The 27,569-nt window shown below is 39.0% G+C and overlaps 2 protein-coding genes across 4 annotated transcripts; one reads left to right on the top strand and one right to left on the bottom strand.

Moving 5' to 3' along the window:
- Positions 1-1,101: 1,101 nt before the first annotated feature.
- LOC126589483 (T-complex protein 1 subunit eta) lies at positions 1,102-9,334 on the top strand. 3 transcript variants are annotated; one of them, XM_050254786.1, is made up of 14 exons: positions 1,102-1,329; positions 1,438-1,698; positions 2,383-2,508; positions 2,627-2,830; positions 4,745-4,914; positions 5,003-5,138; positions 6,339-6,455; positions 6,601-6,720; positions 6,856-6,954; positions 7,042-7,131; positions 8,149-8,236; positions 8,468-8,556; positions 8,651-8,725; positions 8,874-9,334. In XM_050254786.1, the coding sequence occupies exons 1-14, from the start codon at positions 1,315-1,317 to the stop codon at positions 8,964-8,966; spliced, it is 1,683 nt and encodes a 560-aa protein (XP_050110743.1). In that variant the 5' UTR covers positions 1,102-1,314; the 3' UTR covers positions 8,967-9,334. The 3 variants fall into 3 exon arrangements, with proteins under 3 accessions (XP_050110743.1, XP_050110745.1, XP_050110744.1); XM_050254788.1 differs by having other exon boundaries at positions 8,839-8,939; XM_050254787.1 differs by having other exon boundaries at positions 1,103-1,329; positions 8,877-9,334.
- A 539-nt stretch (positions 9,335-9,873) lies between these two features.
- Positions 9,874-15,830, bottom strand: LOC126589486 (NADH--cytochrome b5 reductase 1-like). The gene is made up of 9 exons (XM_050254790.1): positions 15,589-15,830; positions 13,301-13,442; positions 13,036-13,126; positions 12,857-12,934; positions 12,194-12,274; positions 11,995-12,084; positions 10,915-10,980; positions 10,281-10,367; positions 9,874-10,200 (listed from the first exon to the last, which is right to left on the bottom strand). Exons 1-9 carry the CDS (start codon positions 15,701-15,703, stop codon positions 10,108-10,110), a joined length of 843 nt encoding a protein of 280 aa, XP_050110747.1. The 5' UTR covers positions 15,704-15,830; the 3' UTR covers positions 9,874-10,107.
- Positions 15,831-27,569: the final 11,739 nt, after the last annotated feature.

Here is a 27,569-nt window from a genome sequence, read left to right as displayed (position 1 = left end):
TTGGCATATTTTCTGGTTATATTGTTGTTATTATTGTTTACATAAATATGTAGTATGCTTTAAGGAAACTATATTTGTTTTACAACGAGAGGTTACTATATTTGAAAATAAAGGTTTCATATAAGCATTGTTTAGCTAACCCACCCAACTTTGTTTTTCACCCCTCCAGGTTTAGTAGCTGGGCTTACGTGTAAACGAGGGTTCTGGTAAAATCTCAGGAGATGGTTATCTTCAGTGGTATAACCCTCACCTTAAGTACTGTACTGTTCTTATTCTTTACCATCACGAGTGAAATGGGTGCAATCCCTCTTACCCGCGCACTTTTCTGTTTAGGCAATTTTAGGTTTAAATTTATTCACAATCTTTTTCCACTACACTTTATGACTTTGTCTCCTTTCAAATGTCGGTTAACACAACTTGATTCGGAGTTCAAGTGGACTTTCCAGATCAGGGTGTGTCACTTGGGATCCCATCCTTTTTCCCTTGAAAATCACCTCATTTTTTTACTAAAAAATCTTCAGTAAGCTGAAGTGGCAGATTTTGAACTAGTAGATCTTAACGGATGGTTGAAATTAAAAACTAAAGGACAATTAGGAACAAGGATTCCGAGGATCCATGTTTTTTTATTTTATTTTTATTTTATATATATTTAGGAGGTATATTCAATTGAGATTTTGAGGGTTTTAATTCTTTTAATAAATCTATGGGTGTTCAATCAGGATTTTAAGTGATTCTTTGAAATTCAAGCTGTATTCAATTAGAATTTTAAGATAATTTATTAAAATTCTTAAACATTCGGGTGTATTCAATTAAGATTTAAATTTTTTTTATAACATTTCAGATATATTCAACTAGAAATTAATTTTAAAGAATTTGAGAAAGTTGAGGAATTAGAGAGAATTAGAGAGATTTTATAGTGTATTTTAAGCATCCACAAATCTTACATTTTCCTATAAAATTTCAAGAAAATTAAATCAAAATTTTATATAAAATATCTACAAATCATTTAAACTCTATAAAAATTCATAAATTTATAAATTCATTAAAATATTTCAAATTCTCAATTGAATACCCCTAAATTTTGTTGGTGGGCAAAGGGGATCCAGGTCATTTCAGAATAGCAAAAAACTAGAAGGAGCCAGAGAAACTCACTTTTGAGTATAAACCCTAGCTCTCTGTTTCCAACGCTACTCCTTCGCTCTCTCTCACTCTCACTCTCTCTCTCTTCCTCTCCCTTCACTCTCTCTCTCTTCCTCTCTCTTCCCTCCTCCGTCGCTCGCTCCGTTGTCCGCCTTAACATCCGCATCGGCAACGATGTCATCCATGCTGGTACGCTCTCTGTCTTTTATTTTCTTTGCGTATGAGCTACTGTTTTGTGTTGTGCTTGCTAACTGTTTGTGAAAATGCCCGAACCGGACAAATTGAAATCGAAAACAGCAACCACAGATCATACTGTTGAAGGAGGGTACGGATACGTCGCAAGGGAAGGCGCAGCTGGTGAGCAATATAAATGCCTGCACGGCGGTGGCCGATGTGGTAAGGACCACGCTGGGCCCTAGGGGCATGGACAAACTCATTCACGACGACAAGGGCAGTGTTACTATTTCCAATGATGGCGCCACCATCATGAAGTTGCTCGATATTGTTCACCCCGCTGCCAAGATCCTTGTCGACATCGCCAAGTCTCAGGATTCTGAGGTATGGGTTTTGGATGTTATCCGAATTCTATTTTACTTAATTACAAGCTCAAGAATTACGCTTGTGCTATGGAATTGCCGAATCAGTACTAGTGAATGTTTGGGAGTAATGCAGATGGAATGCCTACTTCAATTATATTTTTTTCCAGCATATGTAGTGCCTTCGCCCATGAGCGGTAGGTTCGAGACTTGGGAGCAGCCTCTCCATAAATGGGGGTAAGGCTAGCCGACATTCACCTCTCCCAGACCCTACGTAAAGCGGGAGCCTTGTGCACTGGTACGACCTTTTATATGTAGTGCCTTCGCACTTGGTGCGATGGCAAGTGCCTTCGCCTATGAACGGTAGGTCTCGGGTTCGAGACTTGAGAGCAGCCTCTCCATAAAATGGGGGTAAGGCTAGCCGATATTCACCTCTCTCAGACCCTGCGTAAAGCGGGAGCCTTGTGCACTGGGTACGACCTTTATATGTAGTGTTTGAAAGCGGGTGGGTGGCCTTGTAGCTTCGAAAGAATTTCTGTTAGGAATCAGCTTCCTGGCCAAAAATGAAAAATAAAAAACTAAAAAAGGAATGGTAGATCTGACAACCGACTTGGTATACTGCGGTATCTTCTGTTATAAGTGATGATAAAACCTTTCCATATTACATGGTTTAGAAGATTTTTAACCGTTTTTGTTTCCGGTGCAGGTTGGTGACGGAACCACAACAGTTGTTCTGCTTGCAGGGGAATTTCTGAAGGAGGCCAAGCCTTTCATTGAGGATGGGGTGCACCCACAAAGCTTGATAAAAAGTTATCGCACTGCTAGCTATTTGGTATGTGATAGGAATTAAATTTTCAATTACTACGTCTGATTCTTATAAAGAAATCTCTGTATGATTGAGATGTTTACTCTGGTATCTTTGTATCTTAAATATTATACATTGTGTGTAGGCAATTGAGAAAATCAAAGAACTTGCTGTAAGTATAGAGGGCAAAAGCCTTGAAGAGAAGAAACACCTGCTAGCTAAATGTGCGGCTACAACACTATCTTCAAAACTCATTGGTGGAGAAAAGGAATTTTTTGCATCCATGGTCGTGGATGCTGTCATTGCGATTGGTGATGAAGATCGTCTCAACATGATTGGAATAAAGAAGGTAAATTCCTAAAATAGATTTTAGGAAGACCTCAATTTGAATGGTGTCCTTTGCCCATATTAAATATCTCTTTGTAATCCGCCAACTGTGTTAATAAGAGTTTTCCTGTGGCTTTAGACTTCTGACTGCATTTCAATAGACTGCATTCATTGAAATGATCAGAATAAGACATGTTCCATGAACCACTAGGATATTCGTTTAAGTTTGTTCCGAGCCCTTTATTGTTGTTTTCTTCCGTACTAGTTAATCACAATGTAGGAGTAAAACATGAAGTTCACAAAGGGCTGCTTTACTGAAGTTCACAAAGAAGAATTTTGTCTTCTTTTCGGATCCTTTTTCTTTCTTCCATGTTGTTTGTGACATTTTATGTTCTTAAGATGTCCCTTGGATGTGCCTAGATTGAGACAGAAACATGGGCTAATTATTTCTGATGCGATGAAGAACATGTGGCCGTGACGAGATATGCCAATTAATAACTGCTCTATTGTCATGCTAAAGTCGGAGTATTTCAACCCAAAACCAATTGGCTGTGGGTCGAGAGAACTCATGATTTTAAAATCGATATTTAATGCTTAGAAGTCCCATGTACTATGCATTTTATATGATTGAAATATTGAAACGATTTGACAATGGGTAAACCAAATTGTGGATAACACCTTGAAAGGGTGAATCTGAATTTGTCCTATAGTGTAGGAAGTCTGACTTGTTCTCACTATAAGCTATGGTTGATTTGGATGTCATTGCTGATGATGATGAATAGTATGCGTATAAAATTGCAAGTAAAATAGCCAACAAAATGCGCATTGAGACTTGGATTCTGGTTCTGAATTTCAGACCAGTGGTTTCCGGTGACGGGGCAGAGCTATTAACTGTTTTTCTCCATGAGTTTATGAAATTTAACTGTTAAGGACACCGTGAGGGTACAACAACAGCAAAGGAGGTTGGGAACGTACAGGCTGGTGCTGTGAGAGAGGGCTGGTGCTAAGGTACACGATTAGAGGGAGGGAGAGATGGGTTGGCAATGGGAGGAGTATATAGAGTTAAGAAAGAGGTAGGGGTGGGGGTGGGGTTGGGGATGGAAACTTAAGGATTGAGAGATGAGGGTGTGGGATATAGGTAAGTTAAAGAGGTTACAGGATTAACTTGGATAGGATAACTCACCAGTTTAGTTTCAAGGCATATTGTACGGAAAAATGGATGAATACTTCCAAATTTTGTCCAAGCTGAAGGTAGATGGTAGACATGAAGGAAAGTTGTCCCTTCTAATCTTACTATTATTTATTGGGATTAGAAGGGACAACTTTCTTTATGAATAGTCCATCTTTTACCTTCAACTTGGACAGAAAATTGGGAAGTTTCATCCATTTTTTATTCAAGATGCGTTGAATCTAGTGAGCTATTTTATCCCAGCCAATTTTCCCTAACTCACCCTAAAAGATTTAACTTGTTGGATTTATATATCATCTTCTTCAAATGAGCATCAAGTTAAATAAAAGAACTCGAAACATGTATCACCTATATTTAGTTTTTTTCACTAAAAAAAAAGCTTATGTATGTTAATTAAATTTTTGGACATTTGAATTTTGATTACTGTTTATGATAAAAGAGTTCCATACTGGTATGTTGTGATTGTTTTACATTCATTACACCATGTTTTATTGTCTCAACAAAAGTTACATTATCGTTTTTTTTTTGGTCTTCAAAGTCCTTTTCCGTTTCTGTGTTATCTGCCTTTTGATTTAGACTCTGGCACTATGTTCTGAAATTTTTTTGGGACAAGAATTGTTGTGGGTATTGATATTTCTTGGTTGTTTTCATTGTAGTAAAAGAAGGCTTAGTAGTGAACAACTAGTTTTGGCAGGACATGATAGCTTGAATTGAATGATGTGTAATGAGAAACTGGTTGCTTTACAGGTTTCTGGGGGCAACATGCGTGACTCCTTTTTAGTAAATGGTGTTGCCTTCAAGAAGACATTTTCATATGCTGGGTTTGAACAACAGCCAAAGAAGTTTCTTAATCCCAAAATACTTCTACTGAACATTGAATTGGAACTGAAATCTGAGAAAGAAAATGCTGAGATAAGGTAGGATTCTTTGTTTCCTTTTGATATATTATAGTTGAATTCTATTACAATTTGTTTATGCCACTTGAGGTTTTTCTTTCCACTGCAGGTTGTCAGATCCATCCCAGTATCAGTCCATTGTTGATGCAGAATGGAATATTATTTATGACAAGTTGGATAAGTGTGTGCAGAGTGGAGCCAAGGTTGTTCTTTCACGGCTGGCTATAGGCGATCTGGCAACACAGGTGGAGATTTTATCCTTGCTAAATGAGTTCAAAACTTGTTATCCACTTGATTGCTTTAATTTGTTTGGTAAAAGATCCAAAGAGAATTGGTAAAGTTTTTTCTGATTATTTTAATTTCTTAGGTAAATTCTGCACAAAATCTGTTTTCATGATTTCGGTAATGCAAAGAAGTGTATAAAAATCAAAGTTTGAATTGGCGTTGCACAAGGTGTTGCTTTGGGCTACGCAGTCTTGCACTATGTAGTGGTGATGCGTAAGCTATTCAAGACTTGCATAGAGAATAGTGAAAAAAATATATACATACTTTCACCCAAAGCACAATTCAACAACATTTTCACATTCATGCATAATATAGAACTAAAGACATAGTTCAAGTTCAAGAACACCATAAACTTTAAAAAATAACCAAATATTCATAAACATAATGATGATCTTATACTCCTATAAAAGCATCAGCACACTTATTTCACAAAACCCATTTGGTACAAATTAGAAGGAAAACTAACGAAGATCATCACAAAACCCAAACAAAATAAAAAAGTTATCCGGTTTGGCTGAAGGGCTGGCAAAATCGGAGGGTGATGGAGGAAGAGGCGTGAAACTTGATGGACCATGAAGGCTGCTGGAAAAAATTGAAAAGAAAAAGCACCTGGATATGAAAATTTATTGCACGTTTCATATCATATCTCATACATATTCACGAGATTTGGGGTATTCCGTTATATTTTTATGATATGTCACAAAAATACCGTCTGTGACGTGAGATCTCGCGTTATATTGCGCAATCTTGTGCGATATTTCAAATTATGATAGAAATTGAGAGCGTTTTGTCTGATCAGGCAAAAAGGCAATTTTCCCCTTAATTAAGTTTTATTCCAGGTTATACAATTTTAACCTTTTCACAAGATGACAACACAATCTTCATTTTATCACCGCTGGAAAATACAAATCTATGTTTAGCTCTGAGTTGTCCTAGTATGCATGACATTTGGTGGTTTGATTTTGATCCTGGTAGAACAACACAAGTAAAATTCAGTGATATTATGAAGTTTCATGGTTTCAATTTTTATAAAATGGTTGGATTGATAACTTGATATGTGATAATTTATATCATCCTGATAGTAAGTAAAATATCTTTGTGGCCATGTTAAAGATGTAGAGTTTTATTGACAAATTTTCTTCTTTTCTTTCTGTGAACAGTATTTTGCAGATAGAGATATATTCTGTGCTGGACGTGTAACTGAAGAAGATCTGCACCGGGTAGCTGCTGCCACTGGTGGGACTGTGCAAACATCCATCAACAATGTTATTGATGAGGTTCCTACCTCATGCTCTTTCAGACCATATTTTATGTAGAATTGTGGGCATTTTTTCCTAGAGTTATGTTAGTGCCCTTCTTGAGTTGGGAAGCATCTCGCTTGTTCTCAGTCAACTGAAACTGTTTAGTTTTGTTGATTTCTAGGTCCTCGGAACGTGCGAGTGTTTTGAGGAAAGGCAAGTTGGAAATGAAAGGTTTAATATATTTAGTGGATGTCCGTCGGGTAGGACAGCTACAATTGTTCTTCGTGGTGGAGCTGATCAGGTATGTCATTTGTTGAAGTTACTCAATTTGTCACATGTTCATAAGAACTCTTTGTTTCCTGTTTTCTTGTTTTCTTTTTTGAAGTTTTGTTTTTTTCAATTCTGACCTCCATTATTCCCTGGGATTCTTATTTAGTTTATTGAGGAAGCTGAGCGAAGTTTACATGATGCTATTATGATTGTCAGAAGAGCGCTAAAGAATTCAACTGTAGTTGCTGGTGGTGGTGCTATAGATGTATGCATTTCTTAGCATTAGTGAGATCTCACGGTATCTGAGAAATATTGTAGGCCTTTATGATTGTTTTGTTAATTTTGATGGCAGATGGAAATCAGCCGGTACTTGCGGCAGAAAGCACATGAAATCAGGGGGAAGTCTCAGTTTTTCATCAACTCTTATGCAAAAGCTCTTGAGGTATGCTTTGTTGGGCTTTTATGTTACGCTGTAGTGGCTTAAACCAGTGCCAATACTTAAACTGATCACCATTAAGAATTTTAAGGTCCCCAATAAATCTCTTATGTAATATGTATCTACTTCTGATTTCTAACTCATTGATATGGAATAGATGAACTTACTCATGCATTGTTTCCAAATTAATATTTAGTTTGAAACTTTTGAAATTAACATATAATCTTGGATAATACTGGATTCTATGTTTAATAATTTAGTTTTTGCTTTCATCCAAGGATTTCAGTTCACTTCTCAATTGTAGTCATTGGGACTTGTTTCGAAGTTGGATTTTTATACTTTTAGTTTTTCCTTGGTGAACAGGGTCTATTCTTTTAGTTTAGCAGTTTTTGGATTTTTATTTCTTGAAGCTGTTCTCCTGAATTTCAAATGAGACAGAATGCCAGAATGAACTGTCATCATAGCCAATAGAGCTCTAGGTTTTTAATGTTTGCTTGGTTGGGCTTTGTGAGGAGTTGAACTGTTTTAGTACTTCAATGTAGCTGGGGTAACTATTGCCTCAAGCACCTAAGGTTAGTACTGCTTCTTTTATGTAGAGTGTAGTAAGATAGGGTTAACGTGTTTTTTTTCTGTAGGCTTATGTGTTTCATGGACTACTGGTCCATGCTTATCGTATTCATTGTGTTATCTCCGAATAATTGTTGTGTTTCTTATAAACAAAAAACAAAGAAGACTGTAGTACTCTTTGTGGCATTTATTTGTCATGATATCTAACCACTCTTGATATTAGTTTTACTATTTAAATAAATTTTTGTTTGTCTTGAATAACAACATTATTATGATATGTTTGGGATGTAAGAAACATATCATAAACATGATACGTTAATGTTTTTTGTGCTGGGAATATAATGTCCAAAGGCTTTCTTAAAAAAAAAAAAAAAAAACGCTTTCTTTCTACTGCGAATGTATTTTGAATGAAGCGTAATTGTTGTCTTAATCAGCAGTGTTCCACTTATGTTGCAGGTTATCCCACGGCAGCTCTGTGATAATGCGGGATTTGATGCGACTGATGTGCTAAACAAACTTAGACAGAAACATGCGCATCCATCTGGTTGGGTTCTCACTTTATTTGACCTTGTTTATCTATTTATTTCATTATTTTGTTTGTAAGTTACAACTCATGCGTTGGAGCCAAAACAAACGTTCATTTCTTCTATTTATCGAAGGCAAGATTACTCTGTTAACTGCAAAGATGTAATGTGTTGGATGGTTATTCTAGTATTTGGCTTTTGATTAGTGATTAATTATATTTGTTCGCTGAACGATTTAAACTTTTTAACAGGCGAGGGTGCACTTTATGGAGTCGACATCAACACAGGTGGAATTGCGGATTCATTTGCTAACTTTGTCTGGGAGCCAGCTGTTGTGAAGGTATCCTGTTATCTTTCTAACTGCGTAGATGTGTCACACACGAGTTAGTGATTTATTACTTTTTAACAACATAACACCCCATCATTTCCTGTAGATCAATGCTATAAATGCTGCTACCGAGGCTGCTTGCCTTGTTTTAAGTGTCGACGAGACAGTAAAAAACCCAAAGGTAATGTGATTTCCGTTTTCTATTTCTATGATTATGCCTACCTCACTTTCATATCTCCTGGAAAGTAGTCTTCTCGGACGTTCCTCTTAATCATAATTGTAGAGTTTATTTAGATATCAGGTAGCTAACTGTTGATATGGTGGTAAAGCAGTCCGAGAGTGCACAGGGAGAAGCTGCTGCAAGTGCCATGGGAGGTCGAGGGCGTGGAGGCGGTCGTGGGCGCGGGATGCGAAGACGATAGATTTGAGAAGGTTCTCAAAAACTCTGGAAGCTTTTTGTGTCAAGTCAGATGTGCTAAGTAGTCACTGGTCGGGAGGGATGTCGTATCTCTTGTTTGAACCAACGTTCCTGTCTATTCGCACTCTCCGCTGCCTCTCGGGGCCTTTTTATATTTTTTTAATTATGTTTTTACAAAAGACGCATCTGAAATTAATCTAAACTGCAAAAGAGGATTCGAACTTGGTTGCACAGAGGGGCGCACATTTGTTTAGCCAATTTGTCTATTCTCACGTCTGCAGATTTAGGCATTGTTTGGTATCAAAGTGCAAAAGTATTTAACATTTTGTAGATGGATAATTCATTTGTTAATTTAGAATCAGTGTTTGGCAATGTGTTTTCAATTTTGGTTAGTTTTGTAAAAGTTAGAAAATGTAGGATATATTTCAATAGGTGACCCTTAAAATGGCCGTATTTCCAAAAATTTCCCAATGTTTTAGGGGTATAAATTGACAAAATCTGAAGGTCGTGGCCCACTTCGATGTACACCCCCAAACGTTGGTGTAAAATGCACTCTATCCTATTTAAAAATACTCAAAAACAGAGGAAATGACAGATTTTTGAATGAAGATGAAGATGGTCGATTGCGAATGTTGCAAATGCAATTTCGTTAAAAATTTTTAGTCATCCTAGCATTACCCTAGAGGCTAGGAGAGCAAGTGTTGGAAACATCTTAAAATTTAACCCAAAATAGTCATCCTGAACTCTCCTCTCTAATTTTTTGTTTTCAATAGGGACGATAACGACGTTAAAATAACTTTTTGAGAATTTAAATCACGATTGATAATTTACCAAAAATTGCAGTGCTTCTTAGTAGAAATGCAGCAAGCGCTTCCTAAAGAAGCACTTTGTCGTGTGATTTTGTCAGAAGCTGATTGAAGAGCCTTGCTTTTTCTACTTGGAATCAATGTTAAGGAGTTCCATCCATACAAAAGAAAAGAGCGAAGGCATTTCTGTGGTTAATGCTAAAACAAGTTATGAAGCAAATTTTGGGTGTCCGAGGACAAATAAATAATGGTAATCCTGAACAAACACGCTCCTTATTTATGTTATTGCTAGAGATAGGAAACCCCGCCGGAGATCATCACAAAAGCTCCATGAATGACCTAAAACTGGAACTGCATTTCGGGACTGTATCCCAGACTCGCGAGGTTAGCAGCCATAGCCTTGTTCATCGGTGGTGGTCCGCATCGCAAAATCTGGTAACACCAAGGTTTCGAATTAGAAAGAAAGAAGGTTTGGAATTAGAGAGTGAGAGAGAGAGAGAGGGAGAAGTTACCTTAATATCCGGTGCTGGCGCCGGGCAGTAAGATTGAATGATTTCTTTTGATATGAATCCAACACCACCTTCCCATTGTTCAGGGGGCTGAAGATGGTATTTAACATTAATTATTCGAAATGCATAGAGAATATAAGCAAAGCAAGTTTCTGAAACGACATTCATCGTGTTCAAAACGAGAAAATCCAGAATGCCACACTGTTGTACATACTACAAAATTCTGAGCATCAATTTGTTAGACAGAAATGTGACAAATAGACAATCAAACGTATCAAACAAACACTAATCGCATACTGAACATATAACAACGCAATGTTGTAAGTTATTCATCTTTCACAAGATATTCTGAAAGGAAGAAATCCCCCCGGTAAAAGAATTTGTATTCAACTTCAGAAATAAATTTTGTGGAAAAGATCACGAGGCGCCCTTATGTGATTTCAAACTTTCTGGTATACCTAAAGCCTTTGCCACAAACTTTAACTGGATTACCCCGAGCTTGACGCTAATTTGACAATGTTTCGTTTGCAGTGTAATGTATCATATGTAATGATGTTGTGAAACACAGAGAGAAAGCAACTCGTCAAATTGGAAGTTTACAGACATAAGAGTGGCTTCAAAACCAAATTAAAGATACCTGATTCAAAACATAATAAATGTTGAAACGATTGGGAAAGTTACAGGAAAGATTGTCCAGCTCTTCCTGCATAGACAAAAATTATATAAAGTTAGACAATCGGCTAAACCTCCCAGTTTTACGGATTGTAAGCCAGGCAATTAACCATAATAAAACATCAATATTCGGCAAGTCTGTCAAACAATTAAAGATATATGAAGTTGTCAATGACATTATGCCATCAATGCTTTCATAAGAGAAACTGTACAGTAAATAGGACAAGTGATCCATCAAAAGAAAAAGAGAAGAGCATTGACACAAACAACTACATCTAGATTACGAAACTAAAATTAATCATGACACTGCAGACTTTTCCATCTTCAATAATATTGTACAGAGATGTGCTCCTAAAGGTAAGAGAGACAGAAACCAAAGCAGTGCCCAGAACTTGACCTTGTCCCACACCTCCATTTCCTTCCCCCCGACATCTTCAAAGACCTACTGATTCCTTTCTAACCATATAACCCAACTCATGGCCACCATGACGACCCGTATTAATCTGCCTTTTCTCCGCCACTTGATACTTTAAACTTCTCACTCGACAAACCCAACAAACATTAACCTCATTAAATATAGAGCATCACAGCTTTCAGCTCAATGGGCAAGAAAAGAAAAAACGTGATCCACTCTCCCCTGATCTTTTGCATAAAATACACCAACGTGAGCAAAAACAGGAAACTGGCTTTCGTGGAGTAAATCTCAGCTGTCAACCTTCCCATGTACCGCCAACCAAGCCAAAATATTTACCTTGTGAGGAACCTTTATTTCCAAATTAAGCTGAAAGGACAAGGACTGCCTGCTACGTGTCCAAACTTATTAGAATAGGATTTACAAGAAAATTTTGCCCTAAGGCTCAACTTTTACAACTGAACTTCTTGAAAGCATTGGTAAAAAAAAGATTACCTTACATGTATTGGACATATAGATATGAATACATACAACCTAATGTATAGATCTTTACTCTGGATATGGGTAAGTATTGAACGAATGGGAAAATGGAGCGCACAGAGAGAGAGAGAGAGAGAGAGAGAGAGAGTTTACTTTCAATAGGATGTCCTCATATGTGACGTTGGCATATAGAAGATGTACATATGTTCTGTCACTGGGATTTTCCAATATGGCTCTAGCAACCTGTGAAACCAGAAGGACAAATAAAAACAATTATACCATCCCAAATGACGTGTGCAGAAAACAGAAGAAAAGTACCTTGTGTAATGCTCAGACAAACTCAATTACGTACCTGGAACATCGGAGTGATGCCAGTGCCTCCAGCTAGCATCCCAAAAGCTCTAACTTGGTTAGGTTGATACTTGAATCGTCCCTGGATGATTATATGGAAAAGGATTAACATCGCTTCAATTAATGTAGATAGTGCATTGCCTGAGAGATCTTTCGAAAATGAGAGAACTGAACGACAGTACTCCGCCAGTACTAATATATCAATTGTGGTGTCTGTCTGAACTAATAAGGGATGGTATCATAAACACATTTTATGGTTTCTCTACACCCGAGATTTTGAAAGTAGATTGACCTTGAATGCTTCAATAATTGCAGTAATTCCAATGAAGGGGAACACGTAGAATGTTAAGTTCCATAGACCTGTTAATCTATTTGGAGGGGATTAGAAGCTCCTAGCTTAAGTGTAGAAAGTCTGGAGGACTAACTTGTAGGGAAGTACTAGTTAACGTCATGAATGATTCAAAATCTCATAGAAAATACTGTATTTTTACCTAGAGTCTTTAACCTTGGTCCTAAAACAGCATCCTGATTATCCCGGGGTGATATTTACTGAAAATGCTGTTCAACGAATGGGTTTTAATGCTTTTTTCTTTTGTTCTACAGCTTTGTCTTCTTTGTTCCTTTTTAGTTGATATGGACTCTCAATTGATAGGAAAAAAATTACCTTAGGTCCTTTCACAGCTAGATAATCACCTTCACGCATCATTTGGAAGTGGTGAGACATCCTTCCTTGTGGATACATCTACCCATATGATAAAAAAAAAAATTAAAAAGTTATCAAACCATACAACATAGGCCAAGCAGGATAAGTGATTCATGAGAAATTTTAAAAAGAAAACAGACCTTTATGACTAATTCAAAGTATCCAACATCTGAATCCAAAGTTGTTGGGGTATATGGTTTGACGACTACTTCATTAAGGCTGTCTTTCCCTCTGTATGAAAACCCAACGAGTTACAAGAAACTAACCAATGAGTTACAAGAAACTATCATGATAGCAAAAATCAAGCATACAAGAATTATAGAAGTATCAAACATGTTGAAACTAAGCATGACCTGTTCAAAGGAACAAAAAAAAAAGGATTTGGATCATAAAAACGAACCAAACCTGCAACTCATATGCTGTCCAATAGGGAGTCCCAACACTGCTGATGGAGTTGGAAGAGCAAATTTAAATTTAGCGACATTATGGCTGAGCTGAGTGCGTTTAACAAGTTTAAATTCCTTGAATTTGTCAGGATCCAAGCAACCTAAGAAGACACATGGTATTAGGCATATTCTGCAAACGCATATCCACAGAAATATATGGAGCATACAGTAAAGACAAATGTTAATCAACTAGAAATTCCTTGAAAGTAGGACTTCTTGTTGTCTTGGGGATATGACATTTTAATTACAGAATGGTGAATGCCACAAAAGGTAAAATGCTAAAATTATGATATAACTATCAGTCGTCTGCAAATGGTTCTTTGCAATATCAAGTAAGCTTCCTGTGATTTGGTTTTACTTAAATCCTTATTGTATTCCTTCAGCTCCTGTACATTTGAAGCACAAGAAATGTCCAAAGGGGCTTTCAATATAGCAAATGTATAAAAATATGCATGGCGGTTCGATTAGATTCCCACAAATAGTGAAAACTGCAGATGTCCTCCAGCCATCTCGTTTGTAGTTCAATAATAAAAAAGGACTAACTTGTAGGTTCTTCAAGGTTCACTGCTTGAAAAAATAAGCAATATCGGAAATCATTTGATCATCTAAACTGTGACGACAAACAACCAATATGATGATGGTAATCAAATGGTTATATAAATCTTGATCTGGCTGATTATTTTGCAAGCATGAACTTAAAGGCGGACTCAAGAGACGGATAGTGCTACGCAAGTCAGAAGTGAACATCCAAACAAACAGGATTCATTCAATCACTGAATTTTCTTTCAACAGAAATATAAGTCTTTGGGAGATAACAGAACAGAGAAGTAGTTGAAACCAAGTGAAGAAGAATAAAAATAAAATAAGTAGCTGAAAATAACTATGCTTCTGCAAATGCAACAAAGGAAACTAATGACTGGAAAGGAAAGGCATGAATGACATGTACGTAGGAAGTCTGCAAATTCCAAAAGTCACTTGTTCTACTCTGCGGCCGAGTAAACTTAGAACAGATGAGTGTATAAAAACAAGAAGAAACAAAATATGTTTCTTACAATCTTTGATCTTCCTTCCACCATGAAGATAACATAAAGATGAGTCATACATTGCAAACAATCACACGTGCAATATGATGTCATCACGGCTCATATTGGTTGGGGTTAAAACTCTAGAAGGTCAAGCAAAAGCAGTCAGTATTAGCATGAAAGATTGATTTTGCTCAAATCAGAATCGTTGAACTTGTAGAATATTTCATAGGGTAAAAGGAAAGATAACTATTAAAATAGCAGAGGTGCCCAGCTCTATATAAAAAAAAAGGTCGTACCCAGTGCACAAGGCTCCCGCTTTACGCAGGGTCTGGGAGAGGTGAATGTCGGCTAGCCTTACCCCCATTTATGGAGAGGCTGCTCTCAAGTCTCGAACCCGAGACCTACCGCTCTATATGATAAGTGTAAATTTCTTTAATAAATAATGAACCTAATCATACTCGTATCAACAGCCACTCGCACACACGCCCTCAAGTCGCTAATCAATATTTTGCTTTTGTTTGTCCTGATTCTAACACCACACTGAGCACTCCTCCTTTGATTCTTAGAAACGGTAAGCTAGAACCGGCCTGCCAAATACATCTAAGTTTCTTACTAATAAATGAAGCCTAGTGGCACCCGCATAAATTCTCAAAGAACAAGCCCCCTACCGGCCATAGGAAAAGGATAAGTATCATTTCTGAAATCAAATATCTGCTTTCTATATATAATTATAGTAGGAATTGCAAAGTATTTTTCTTGTAATGACAGAAAACTGCGTTAGGAATTGTGAATGTAATAGATTCGTTATCATAGGGCGCCATGTCGAAAAAAGTTGATATAGCTGACAAAAAACTAGAAAGAATTAAGGTCTAGTAGAACTGAGAGTTTGAATCCGAATCGAATTTAATCACAGACTAGATTCATCATTCATAGCATAGCATAGCAATCAACTTTATATTTGAACCATGTCAGTGTCCCTGGAGCCCTGGAGCACATTGCGCGCGCACACACACATAGCAATCTGCTTGAAACCCATCATCAAAACAGTCAACGGAACAGGTAGAATCCAATCAGTCCGTCTGAATGATATGGTTTCAAATGAATCCAGGTATATTCCGGAAAGCTTAAAAAAAAGAAAACTTGGACTGACAAATAAAGCATAGAAAGGGAAGAATGGATGACTGGAAGAAGAAGAAGAAGAAGAAGAAGAAGAAGAAGAGACCTTTCTGTTTTGTTTTGTTGGTGATGTAGAAATAGTAGGCCGTACCAACACCAATGACCACCACAGCCATTGCGATGCTTACCGTTTCTGCTCTGTGCCTCTGCAACAATTCCATTCTTCTTCTTCTTCCTTCCCACTCCCACACCAAACACAAACAAAAACTCAAGACTTACAACAACTCTCTCCCTTTTTCCGGTATGCAAAAATTTGGTCGCAGTTTTTTTCTGCTTAATTTCTTTTTGTTTTCTATTTATAAAAGTCGTCGGACATTTTTTGTTTTGTTTTGTTTTTATATTTAAAAAATAATAACTCACGCTTGGAATGCAGCACGTGTGAGAACTAGTGTTTTATTTTGGGGAACTTAGCTGCAAGGACCACTTTTGATGACTGGAGTCTTGCTCTCCCAAGGTTTCATTTGAGTATATGTGAGAATCAAATTCATATTAGTCATAAGATTGCATTAGTTTCTAAATGCTTAAAATATTTGACAAATTAATAAAGCAAAACTAACTTAAAATCTATCAAATATGTCACTTAGTATTACATCTATTGGTATTCCTCTTCACTTGTAAGTGAGTCATTTTAGGTTCAAATCTCGTAGATGGCGAATTATGAACCAAATTAGGTTGCCCATTGTGTGGCTTAACCGAACTCCTTCCTTCCCTTAGTGTAAAAATATATCTTTATAATAAATAAATAAAATCCATCAACCATTAGGAAACTTATTTTCTTGTTTTACTTTATTAAGTTGTTAAATATGTCTTTGGATCTAAAACTAATTCAATCTTGTAGCTAATATGCATTTGGTCCACGCAGGTCCTGAAAATGAGGACCTTAGGAGAGCATGGCTCTTGATGATTGTATAAAATGGATAAAACTTTCCTCCTCTATAAGAAGGATTTCATCCTACAAATAACATCATTAAAAGATCAATTAGTATAAAAAATATTCGCTTTGAAGACTATTTAGTCATCATATGAATCGAATAAAAAGGATCCTTTCGTTGTTAATAAAACTCTACTTCAAGTCATTTTTCTCTAACAAAAAGAGTTTAATGTGTTTTGTGAATGATTATGAGTATGACACTTTGTCAATTAAGTGTTGCATTCTTGTGATTCACAAAGCACGTGATGTTGCCACATGACCAAGAATTTGAATTGTCACATCCTGGCCCAGGCCCCCACCATATTCTGGGCTCGACTCCGCCGTAGCACGATATTGTCTGCTTTGGGCCCCAACCACGCCCTCACGGTTTTGTTTATGAGAACTCACACGATAACTTCCCAGTGGGTCACCCATCATAGGATTGCTCTCGGACGAACTCACTTAACTTCGGAGTTCCGATGGAACTTGAAGCCAGTGAGCTCCCTAAAAGCCTCGTGCTAGGTAGAGATGGGAATATACATATAAGGCTTACATGATCCATTCCCTTGGGTGATATGGGATGTTACAATCCACCCCTCTTAGGGGCTCGGCGTCCTCTTAGGGGCCCGACGTCTTCGTCGGCACACTCCCGGCCAGTGATTGACTCTGATACCAAATTGTCACATCCCAACCCGGGCCCCCACCACATTCTGGGCTCAACTCCGCCGCAGCACGATATTGTTCCCTTTAGGCCCCAACCACGCCCTTACGGTTTTGTTTTTGGGAACTCAAACGAGAACTTCTCAGTGGGTCACCCATCATGGGATTGCTCTCGCGCGAACTCGCTTAACTTTGGAGTTCCGATGGAGCACGAAGCCAGTGAGCTCCCAAAAGGCCTCGTGCTAGGTAGAGATGGGAATATACATATAAGGCTCACAAGATCCATTCCCCTCGGCGATGTGGGATGTTACATGAGGTGTGACATTACTCCCATCAAAATGAATTTGGTTTATAGATATTACTAGAAAGCGCTGTTGCGCGTTGTCGTGGGTCGAAAAACTGCATCAAATAGTCTTGGAATGATGCAGAGATAGTGTCATAGAATATTAACATTATTGATAGCGGAAATGTTTATATATTTTTATAAAGAAAATGCTTGATATATGCAACCTGCATAGAAGAGATTGCAACATTTTTGTTTGTGTGCACACAAAAATAATACAGTCATCCATTATACTTATTCGTGGCTAGAATTTCCGTTGGGGATGTCTCTTAGCCGATGAGCACACAGCTCCCCGAGAGGTTGGCGCCGGTTGATGCTTTCTATCGGGCTTCTACTTCACTGGCGGGCTTGTCGGGTAAGGTTGAAAGAGAATGACCGAGTTAACTTTGAAATGTGCCTTTGTAGGGCCTTAGGTATAGGCCTTGAGGCTCACAATCAAGATTAACTTTTAAGTGCTCAGGCGTGCCACTGCCATCTTTAGCATGGCAGATGTAAAATGGATGTTGAGTTTTAGTTGTACATATACCCGAAAGGCCATGTTAGTTATGACAGGTGCCTTTGTAGGGCCTTTAGGTGTAGGCCTTGAGGCTTCCGATCAAGAACTAACCCAATACTCGAATATATACTGTCTGTTTTATTGTTTGCAGAAGCGTTATAACCATTATACTTCTGATTATCCGAGCCCACAGAGTAAAATGAACCCAAATAGGTGCCTTTGTAGGGCCTTAGATATAGGCCTTGAGGCTTCCCATCAGAATTCCTTTTATATTCAAACGTTCTCATACAATCATAATATAATAGAAATAAAACTAAGAGATAAATTGATTACTTGTGCCCCAAGTAACTTCGGACTTCTTGTTATCAAAGCTTGTCGTGGATGGTTTAAGTCCACATGAGGTTTTTTTTTATGCCTTGAGGCCAAGGAATTTTGAATGATCAATCTTACATGCCCGAAAGCTTAGAACTTAGATCTGATTTGAACTGTGAAGACATATTTAAATCGGATTCAAGAACTGAGAGAATCTTTTAATCATCATCTTACTAGAAATAACTTGAATACAACTGGAAGTATATAACATATTGCTAGGCTAATGAATGAAAAGACAAAAACAAAGAGGGTCGGGCAAGGTTTAACCTTGTCGGGCAAGGCTGATCGTCTTGCAACTTCCTATCTTTGTGGTTTATCAAGGGGTTTGAGAGCTTTAGAAAATGAGGTAGGGAGTTGAGTTTACAGAAAGAAATCGATACTACAACAAGCTTAGGACAAGGTAGCAGAGCTATTACATAGGCTTTTGGTGAGGGTTTATCCCGAAAGGGATGAAGGCTTGGGCTGACTACAGCTTCGTTTGAAGGCAAATCTGGCTTTAACCAGAGTTTGTGCTTGTATTTGTTTGTTTGTTTGAGTGTCCTTATCTCTGATTTCTCTTTCTTCTTTTATAGACACTTCAGTTTGGCCTCCTGTAGCAATAATCTTGCCCGAATGCAGCTTGAAGGGCAATGACTCATCAGCTATTTACTTGTACTGGCACTGTAAAGTACTTTTGGGCTGATTAGCTGGCTGGTCTATACCACTTGGTCTCTAGGCAGGTGAGCAAGTGGTGCAAATGATCTGCACCTAGTCGGGAAAAGCCTTTTCTGCCTTCTGGGCTTGGGCTGGGCTTTCGGGCTTCTCTCCTCCTTTTGGGCCAACTCCCTTTTGAGCCCAAAGTTTAAGTCTTAACCCAAACAGTGCCCCCTTCAATTGATATTCAACCTGGAATTTCAGGCGCCAATATTGATTAAAAAGTTCCCCATTAAAACCCACGTCTCTCTCTCGGGATTTGCACACCTTCTAAAGATAATCATCACTTTCCTACGATCACTTCACTAACCCACGAATCCTCTGCATTCTTTAGCACGAAATCCCTCTGCAATTGAAAATTTCTTAACTTCCCAGACGTTTTGCTTCTCTAAATCTTTCAGATTCTCTGTTGCTCTTTGCCCGATATCTTTTACCCTTGTTGTCTTCTTTGCCATTCCCCTCCCAAACCTCATCAAATGGCTTCAGGACCCAGCCAAATCCAACTATCCTATGAGTCTGGCAAAGGCATCGCCACTTTGCGCCGTCTACTCAATGGGTTGCATCGCCCTCGGGCAAGTTTGTATTCTGAGCTTTTCTTTGAAGCGTATGGGGCACAATCGTTGGGTCCCGTATGGATTTCTAAGGTCCTTTCTGTGATAGAGAACAATATGCCCAGGGATAACTGGTTTTCCCCAAATCCCTTTTTGGCTAAGTCGGGCATTTCTTCATCCAAGTGGTCGTCATATCGTCAAGGCTTTCCTTTGATGAATGATCCGACTTGGGCTCAGTGGATCAATGAACTAGAGCCAACTTTTAAGAAGAAATGGATGAATAATGGTATTTATGAATTGATCATGCTCTCGAAAACTACCATTATTCCCAAGCCCGAATTGATTGCTTCTTCTCTTCTCTTTTGGAATTCGGGCACAAACACTTTTGACTTCCTTATGGGTCTCATGTCTCCGACTATTCTTGACATGGCCCAGGTCTTCAGGCTAAGGCCATCGGGCAGGATAGTGGATGTTACTCAAGACTGGGCTCCCCCCTTAATTACTGAAAGCTCAGGGTCATCTGCCTCTTTCCTTTCCTTAGAATATAATTCTGCAACCTTCAAGAGTTACAGGACCTCCTTCAAGGGCTTCATCCCTTTTGTAAAGGAAAATTTTGGAGCAGGTTCTTCTCATGTTGATAAAGATCAAGAGCACATGTATTTCCTCTTATACTGGCTCAACAAATATGTCTTCCCCAATAAGTCTAAAGGAGTGAAGGTTGAATGGATCCCCTTGGTGGAGGCTCTTCATAACTTTGATAATGTAGCTACGAGTCCGTTCCTTCTTTCTCATATTTACCATCTTCTTTTTGAAATGACTCAAGGTGAGCCATTTGAGACTAACCTGAATGGGCCTATATGGATGATACAAACATGGCTTCAATGGTACTTTCCAGAGTTTCGAGCTGCCAACTTAGAGTTTCTAGAAGGTGTGGCCCCTGCCCGAATCCTAGCTGAAGCTGCTCTTACCGATCACTTCACCTTCGCCTGCTTTTACTTCTTCAAAGTTTGTAGGACTCGATCAGACTTGGAATGGGGCACGTCGGTCTTGAGGAGATATCCTTGGTTTTCTGACCAAGCCTTTCAAGATGCTCCTGGGGAATATGCCACCTCCTTTTGCAGGGAGAAATTTATTAGTTGTATTCAACCGAGAGACATGGCCTGGGGAGTTCGGGGCAATCGATATGATCGAGGGTTAGAGGTGTATCACCCTAACTTTTGCAGCAGGCAGTTAGGTTTTAGGCAACCCATTCCCATCCCGTTCTTCGACTCTGTCCATTGTGGCACTTCCTTTCGATTGTCATCTCCTTCCGAGGCGACCTTTCGAGCTGCCCGACGTAGTCTTGAAGTCATGGGCCAGGCTGCCCGAAAGTCCATCATCCTTAATTTTGAATGCACTTCATTCTTCTCTTCTTGGTGGGAAAATAAATGGACCAAGAAATATGGAGGAGACTTGAAAGAGACTCATGATCGCCTTTTCAGTCAACTTTCTCTCAAATCATACCCCAGTTCAGGCGAACTTGAAAATTGGAAGGAGATGATCCAGGAGAATAATCGGTTACTTCTAATAGGCATTTTTTCTTCTTATCTTGATTCTACATCCCTTGTGAAGCCTCCTAAATTTTTACCTTGCTTGATCTTGCAGCCCAAGTGGATGTTGAATCAGTACCTATTGAGTCCGAGGATGACTCAGCTAATGCAGCAGTTCTTCATTGAGCTGCGGTGGAGGCTGAAAGACGAGAAGCTGGAGAAGGTGTGGATGTTTTAGAAGATTCAGGGGCTGAAGAAGAAGCGTCTGACGTCATCACCCAAGTGTCTAAGCGAAGGAAAACAGTTGTGATTGAGACCTCAGATTATGATCCTACATCCCCACCCAAGACTAAACGACCAATTCCTACTAGAAAGAGTAAGAGAACAAGAACCGTCTAAACTCACAAGTCTTCAGCCTCATTTGCTCCAGTTTATGAGGCAGGCAGAAAGAAGCAAAAGTCGTCAAGTGAGTCTTGTTCTTCTTTATCAGATCGCCACCCTTCCTCTTTATCTAATTACCCTTGCTTTCCTTGAAAACAGGACCTCAAACATCTAAGAAACCAACCATTGCTTCCAAGGAGGAACCATTAGGAGCTGAAATGCACAAAAAGGCTGAAGAATTGCGAAATATCACCCTTAAAGAACTTGAGGTATAGTTTATGTTTATGTCTGCATAATCTTTCCTGCTTCCACAAAAGCCTGAGCATGATTTACCTGAATCAGGCTGCAAGAAAGGAAAAGCTTCGTCCGCCCGAAGTCTCTTCGCCACTTGCCTGAGAAACAAGCCTCTCTCCTCCCCGAGTTAATCCTTCAGAGGTGCATTCCCCTCTTTCTCGATCATTGGGCAATTTTATAGTCTCTGGAGCTAATGTCTGAACCTTTCTCTTCTTCTATCTTCCTCCAGGTTGGGGTATCTGCCCCTTTGCCTAGTCAAGGTTCTCCTTTGAAGTCTTTGATTTCTCCTTCTGCCCTAGAGGCAACTCCATCTTCTCAATTTAATCCATCCACCGGAGTTATGTTGCACTTTGTGGATGAGGACAGTAATTTGGTGAGTAACTATCCTTACATTGACTTTATGTGCATTGCTTCCATATTAACTTCTATTCATATTTCTCGCAGCCTTCTTCATTATATGAAGCACCCCAACCGTCAGTGGCAATATGTGATGAACCCATAATCCCTGAGATTCCTGTGACCTCAAAGGTAGCGGTATTGCAGGTGTTTGCTCGCCCGACGGTTACCATCGATGAACCTCCTTCTTCTCGGGGTCAAACTCAGGTATGGAGGTATTTTCTTCCTGTTTTCCTCTTTCAATCTGCTTACTAATAATTGTTGCTATCCCTGGATACTTCTAGGGCATTGACGAAGGTTCAGGGGCAGCTTTTTCTTCCCTTGTCAGTGGTAAAGAGTCGTCCCCTCAACCAGGAATTGGTACTCTTCCTTGTGAAGTCTCAGGGCTCAGTCAAGTATATTTCTTCTTCCTAAGGCTTCCCTTTGCTTCAAACTGTATTTTTGTCTTAATCTGGTCTTCTTTGGTCTTTGCAGCAAGTTCTGGAAGAAGCCTCTTCTCCTCGTTTGGTTCGTAAGTCAAAGCTTTCCCGACCTCATTTAACTATTGGAAGTGCCGGGATTTCCCATCCTGGAATTGAGAAAACTGGGAAGACAGAAACTGTCCCATCAATAAGTACTACTTCATTAGAGGAAACTGGAGTGCGAAATCCTCCTCATGCTTCTTCATTTTCAAAAACTGCTAAGTTGCCCGAACTTTTTGAAGAATTCGAGCAACTCGAGACAAGGCTGAAATCTTCAAAGCATTCTGCCGTATCTTCTGGTCTTCAAGAGCAACAACGAGCTTTCCAAGAATGGACTAGGAAGGACTTCTCAGCTTCGTTCATCCTCAAGGCTCTTCATGATATAGAGAAGGTTACAATAGAGCTGCTCAAAACCGGTCAGCTATCCAAAACTCAACATGATTCATTTCTCTCTTTCTTTGACAACCTGAGAGAGCTGAAAGACAAGCCAATCGTGTAAGATGTTTCCAGGAGAAAGAATCAAGTACTTCTGCTCAAGTTGAAACGTTGATGGATGATGGTTTGCTGACAAAAGAAATGATCGGAGTGGTGACCTCTGAAATCCAGAAGCCAGAGGAACAACTGGTTGTTCTAAAAGCTGAGCAAGCAACTCTTCTTGACACCCTCAAAAACCAAATCGAAGAAGTGAAGAAGTCAGACTTGGAATTAGAGCATACTAGGTCTCAACTTGCAAATAGCCATACTGTTTTGGCCGAACCTAGTAGGATCTTTGCCATCATACAGACATATCATTCTCGAATAATCACTCTAAGTATAGATGTAAAATTATTAGACTAGAAGTTATTTGTAACCCTTCTTTTAGCAGAATGAACATGAATTTGCCTTTTGCTTGCTTTGCTTCTGGCTTTTGTCTGAACTTATTTCGGGCAACTCTTTGCCCCCTTATCTATTTTCTTCTTTCTTCTGCTTCCCTTACTAATACCAATTTTAGGACATGATCATGATCCTTTGGTCCCCCCCTCTGGTACTTTTATTTGAGCGAGGGTGCTAGGACAACCTGGGATCCATTTTTCTCCTCTGTCGTAACAACTGATGATCCTGTCTTCCCCACCCAAATTAGATTAATCGTGTTGATAGGGGCTTCTGGGAAAGGATTGGTATCAACCATCATAATAGCTTGGGGCTTGTCAAGCAACAACTTTTCCTTCACTATAAGGTCTTGTATCCAATCTCTGAACTGGACACAATTGGTTATAGAATGGTTGAAGGTATAATGTAACTTACAATACTTCTTCCCCCTCAGCTCTTCTGGTTTGGGCATCTTTTTAGTATTGTCGGGCAAAATTACTCTTGCCCGTACCAGTTCTTTATAAATCTCGGGTGCCTTGGCCAGATCGAACGAATAACTTTGGTATTTATGAGGTTTCATAGGGATGAAGCCTCCATCGTTCATCATAATTTTCTGGTCTTTGATGGGGTTGAACTAATCATTTCACCATCAATGGTTTGAAAGGCGTGGTCATCTCAGCAGCACATACCTCAACTTCCTCTCTGTCATGGCCATCCTCCTGTTCTGGCCCGATTTCTCCTACCTCCACACGATGAATTGCAGCTTTGTTTTTGTAGAATGGAGGAGTTTTGGAAGTATGTTTCACTTGCTGTTCTTCTAGCAACAGCCTCTCATACTTTGTGGCAACAATTACCAACTCCTGTAGCTCGTTAAATTGTGTATCATAAAATCTTTTCCTCAAAGGTAATCTCAGAGCCCTTTGAGCAATTGATATGAGCTGAGCTTGGTTAACAGGGAATTGGCATCTCATCCTTGTCTTCCTGAACCTCATCATGAAGTCCTCTGTGGATTCATGTTCGTATTGTTTGACTTCAACCAGATCATTAATAGTCATTTCTGGTTCTATTCTATAAAATTGTTCGTGGAAGGCCATCTTCATCTACCCCCAGTTGGCAATAGAGTTAGGGGGTAATAGAGAATACCATTGAGATGCTAATCCCGCCAATGAATTCCTAAACAACCTTAACTTGTAGTTTGGGTTGTCTTCATATGCCACACAATGATTGGAGAATTTGAAAATGTGGTATCTGGAGGACACACTACTATCTTCACCTGTGAATGTTGGGAATGCAGGCATCTTGAAGTTGAGAGGAAATGGATTTTGCTCATCAATGTATTCAAGATAAGGCTTTTGATAAGTAACCTTGAACACTGGGCGAGCCCGTGGTTGAGCATTTTGAGCTACTGTCCTCCTTAGTTCAGCCAAGTCATCCCTCAGTTGTTGAGTAGCTGTATTATTATTTTGGAGGAGAAAGGCAGATTTGTTCTTTGGGCTTCGGTCATTGCCCGCGCCTGCTTCTTTCTTTGACTCAGGTTTTCTCCAGTTGGTTCCTCCTCCCTTATGAGCCAATGGAGGTGGCCTATAAGGAAGAGGTTTATCCGAAGCTGTGGAGCTTTCTTTTTTGCTGGACTCTCCTGTTGTTATGGGCATCCCATATTTCATCATTTCTTGCTCGCTTTGCTTCCTATTATTAAATGATAATAATGGGAAGCTAGGAAATTCCTTCTCCAGAACTGGTTCTATCACGGGTTGACTTCCTTCAAGAACTACTTTCCTCTTTCCCCTATCATTTTCTTCTTCTAACAATGGAAATAGGGGAATAACTGGTTCGCTTCTGATGGTAACCTGACTCATCCCACTTCCTTGAGCGCCTTTTGGAGTGGAAAACTCCAGATCTAACCTTCTCTATAAATTCCTTGTTAAGGTACACAGTCTACTGACTTCCTCCTTGGTTTCCAAAGAGATTTTTTCCATACTCCTTAATACTTGTATCATAGTAGCCTGTAATTCCTCATTAGATCATCTCCCTTCCGACTTTCCGGATGAAGATGGGCTTTCCCGGACCACCTGTCCTGATGGGGAAAAAGGTTTTCCTGATTGATTTGCCAAAGTTTGAGAAGAATCGTCCTTCGTATTCTTTTTGCAAAGTTTATGGATGTCCTTCTTGGTCATGCAAGATCAAAACCAATGAAGTCCTACTGGGCGTGCCAAAACTATGTTCGTGGCTAGAATTTCCGTCGGGGATGTCTCTTAGCCGACGAGCACACAGCTCCCCGAGAGGTTGGCGCCGGTTGATGTTTTCTGTCGGGCTTCTGCTTTACTGGCGGGCTTATCAGGCAAAGCTTGTCGGGCAAGGCTGAAAGAGAATGACCGAGTTAACTTTGAAAGGTGCCTTTGTAGGGCCTTAGGTATAGGCCTTGAGGCTCACAATCAAGATTAACTTTTAAGTGCTCAGGCGTGCCACTGCCATCTTTAGCATGGCAGATGTAAAATGGATGTTGAGTTTTAGTTGTACATATACCCGAGAGGCCATGTTAGTTATGACAGGTGCCTTTGTAGGGCCTTTAGGTGTAGGCCTTGAGGCTTCCGATCAAGAACTAACCTAGTACTCGAATATATGCTGTCTGTTTTATTGTTTGCAGAAGTGTTATAATGGTGTTTTATTGTTTGCAGAAGTGTTTTATTGTCATGGATGGTTTAAGTCCACATGAGGTTCTTTTTTATGCCTTGAGGCCAAGGACTTTTGAATGATTAATCTTACATGCCCAAAAGCTTAGAACTTAGATCTGATTTGAACTATGAAGACATATTCAAATCGGATTCAAGAACTGAGAGAATCTTTTAATCATCATCTTACTAGAAATAACTTGAATACAACTGGAAGTATATAACATATTGCTAGGCTAATGAATGAAAAGACAAAAACAAAGAAGGTCGGGCAAGGCTGATCGTCTTGCAACTTCCTATCTTTGTGGTTTATTAAGGGGTTTGAGAGCTTTAGAAAAGGAGGTAGGGAGTTGAGTTTACAGAAAGAAATCGATACTACAGCAAGCTTAGGACAAGGTAGCAGAGCTATTACAAATGCTTTTGGTGAGGGTTTATCCCGAAAGGGATGAAGGCTTGGGCTGACTACAGCTTCGTTTGAAGGTAAATCTGGCTTTAACCATAGTTTGTGCTTGTATTTGTTTGTTTGTTTGAGTGTCCTTATCTCTGATTTCTCTTTCTTCTTTTATAGACACTTCGGTTTGGCCTCTTGTAGCAATAATCTTGCCCGAATGCAGCTTGAAGAGTAATGACTCATCAACTATTTACTTGTACTGCCACTGTAAAGTACTTTTGGGCTGATTAGCTGGCTGGTCTATACCACTTGGTCTCTAGGCAGGTGTGCAAGTGGTGCAAATGATCTGCACCTAGTCGGGAAAGGCCTTTTCTGCCTTCTGGGCTTGGGCTGGGCTTTCGGGCTTCTCTCCTCCTTTTGGGCCAACTCCCTTTTGAGCCCAAAGTTTAAGTCTTAACCCAAACAATACTTTAGTAGTTTGGTACCAGCATTTATATAATAAAATGCTGGTGTATATGCATGCAAAAAATATTGGGTGATCTAGATTACAAAGAGCTATTTACATGTCAAGAAATATCAGAAATGATGTTTGATGTACATTGGCAAAGGACTGTAAATTTTTTGGGTGGAATAGTAGAAATTGTGATCGGGCATTTTTCACTATTAGCAAAGTAACCTAGGCAAAGGATAAAGAAATTCAAACATTTTAAGAGGTGTTAAATTTATGGTTGAAGATACTATGATTTCTCTTAGCAACGTTTGTGGAGTTGTTGGTTCCAAGATTGTAACTTTTGAAACGTTGTAAATGAGAACATCATTTGAATTGAAGTTGTTTCTTCTATTTCCAAAGCAGAGGTGAAAATTTTTCTTTTGTCTTATCAATCGTAAAAACTCATTTATTAATTGTTGTTGTTCCACTAATCCAAAATGTTTTTCACCGGATTTCCCAAGTATCAAAGCATTGATCTTATTGGTTTCACCTTCAAGAACCAATGAAATATAAGTGTTTATGTTATATTAATCTTATTTTAG

The sequence above is a fragment of the Malus sylvestris genome, chromosome 11, assembly GCF_916048215.2.
Source record: "Malus sylvestris chromosome 11, drMalSylv7.2, whole genome shotgun sequence".
NCBI lineage: Eukaryota > Viridiplantae > Streptophyta > Magnoliopsida > Rosales > Rosaceae > Malus > Malus sylvestris.
This window is presented reverse-complemented; position numbering and strand designations above follow the sequence as displayed.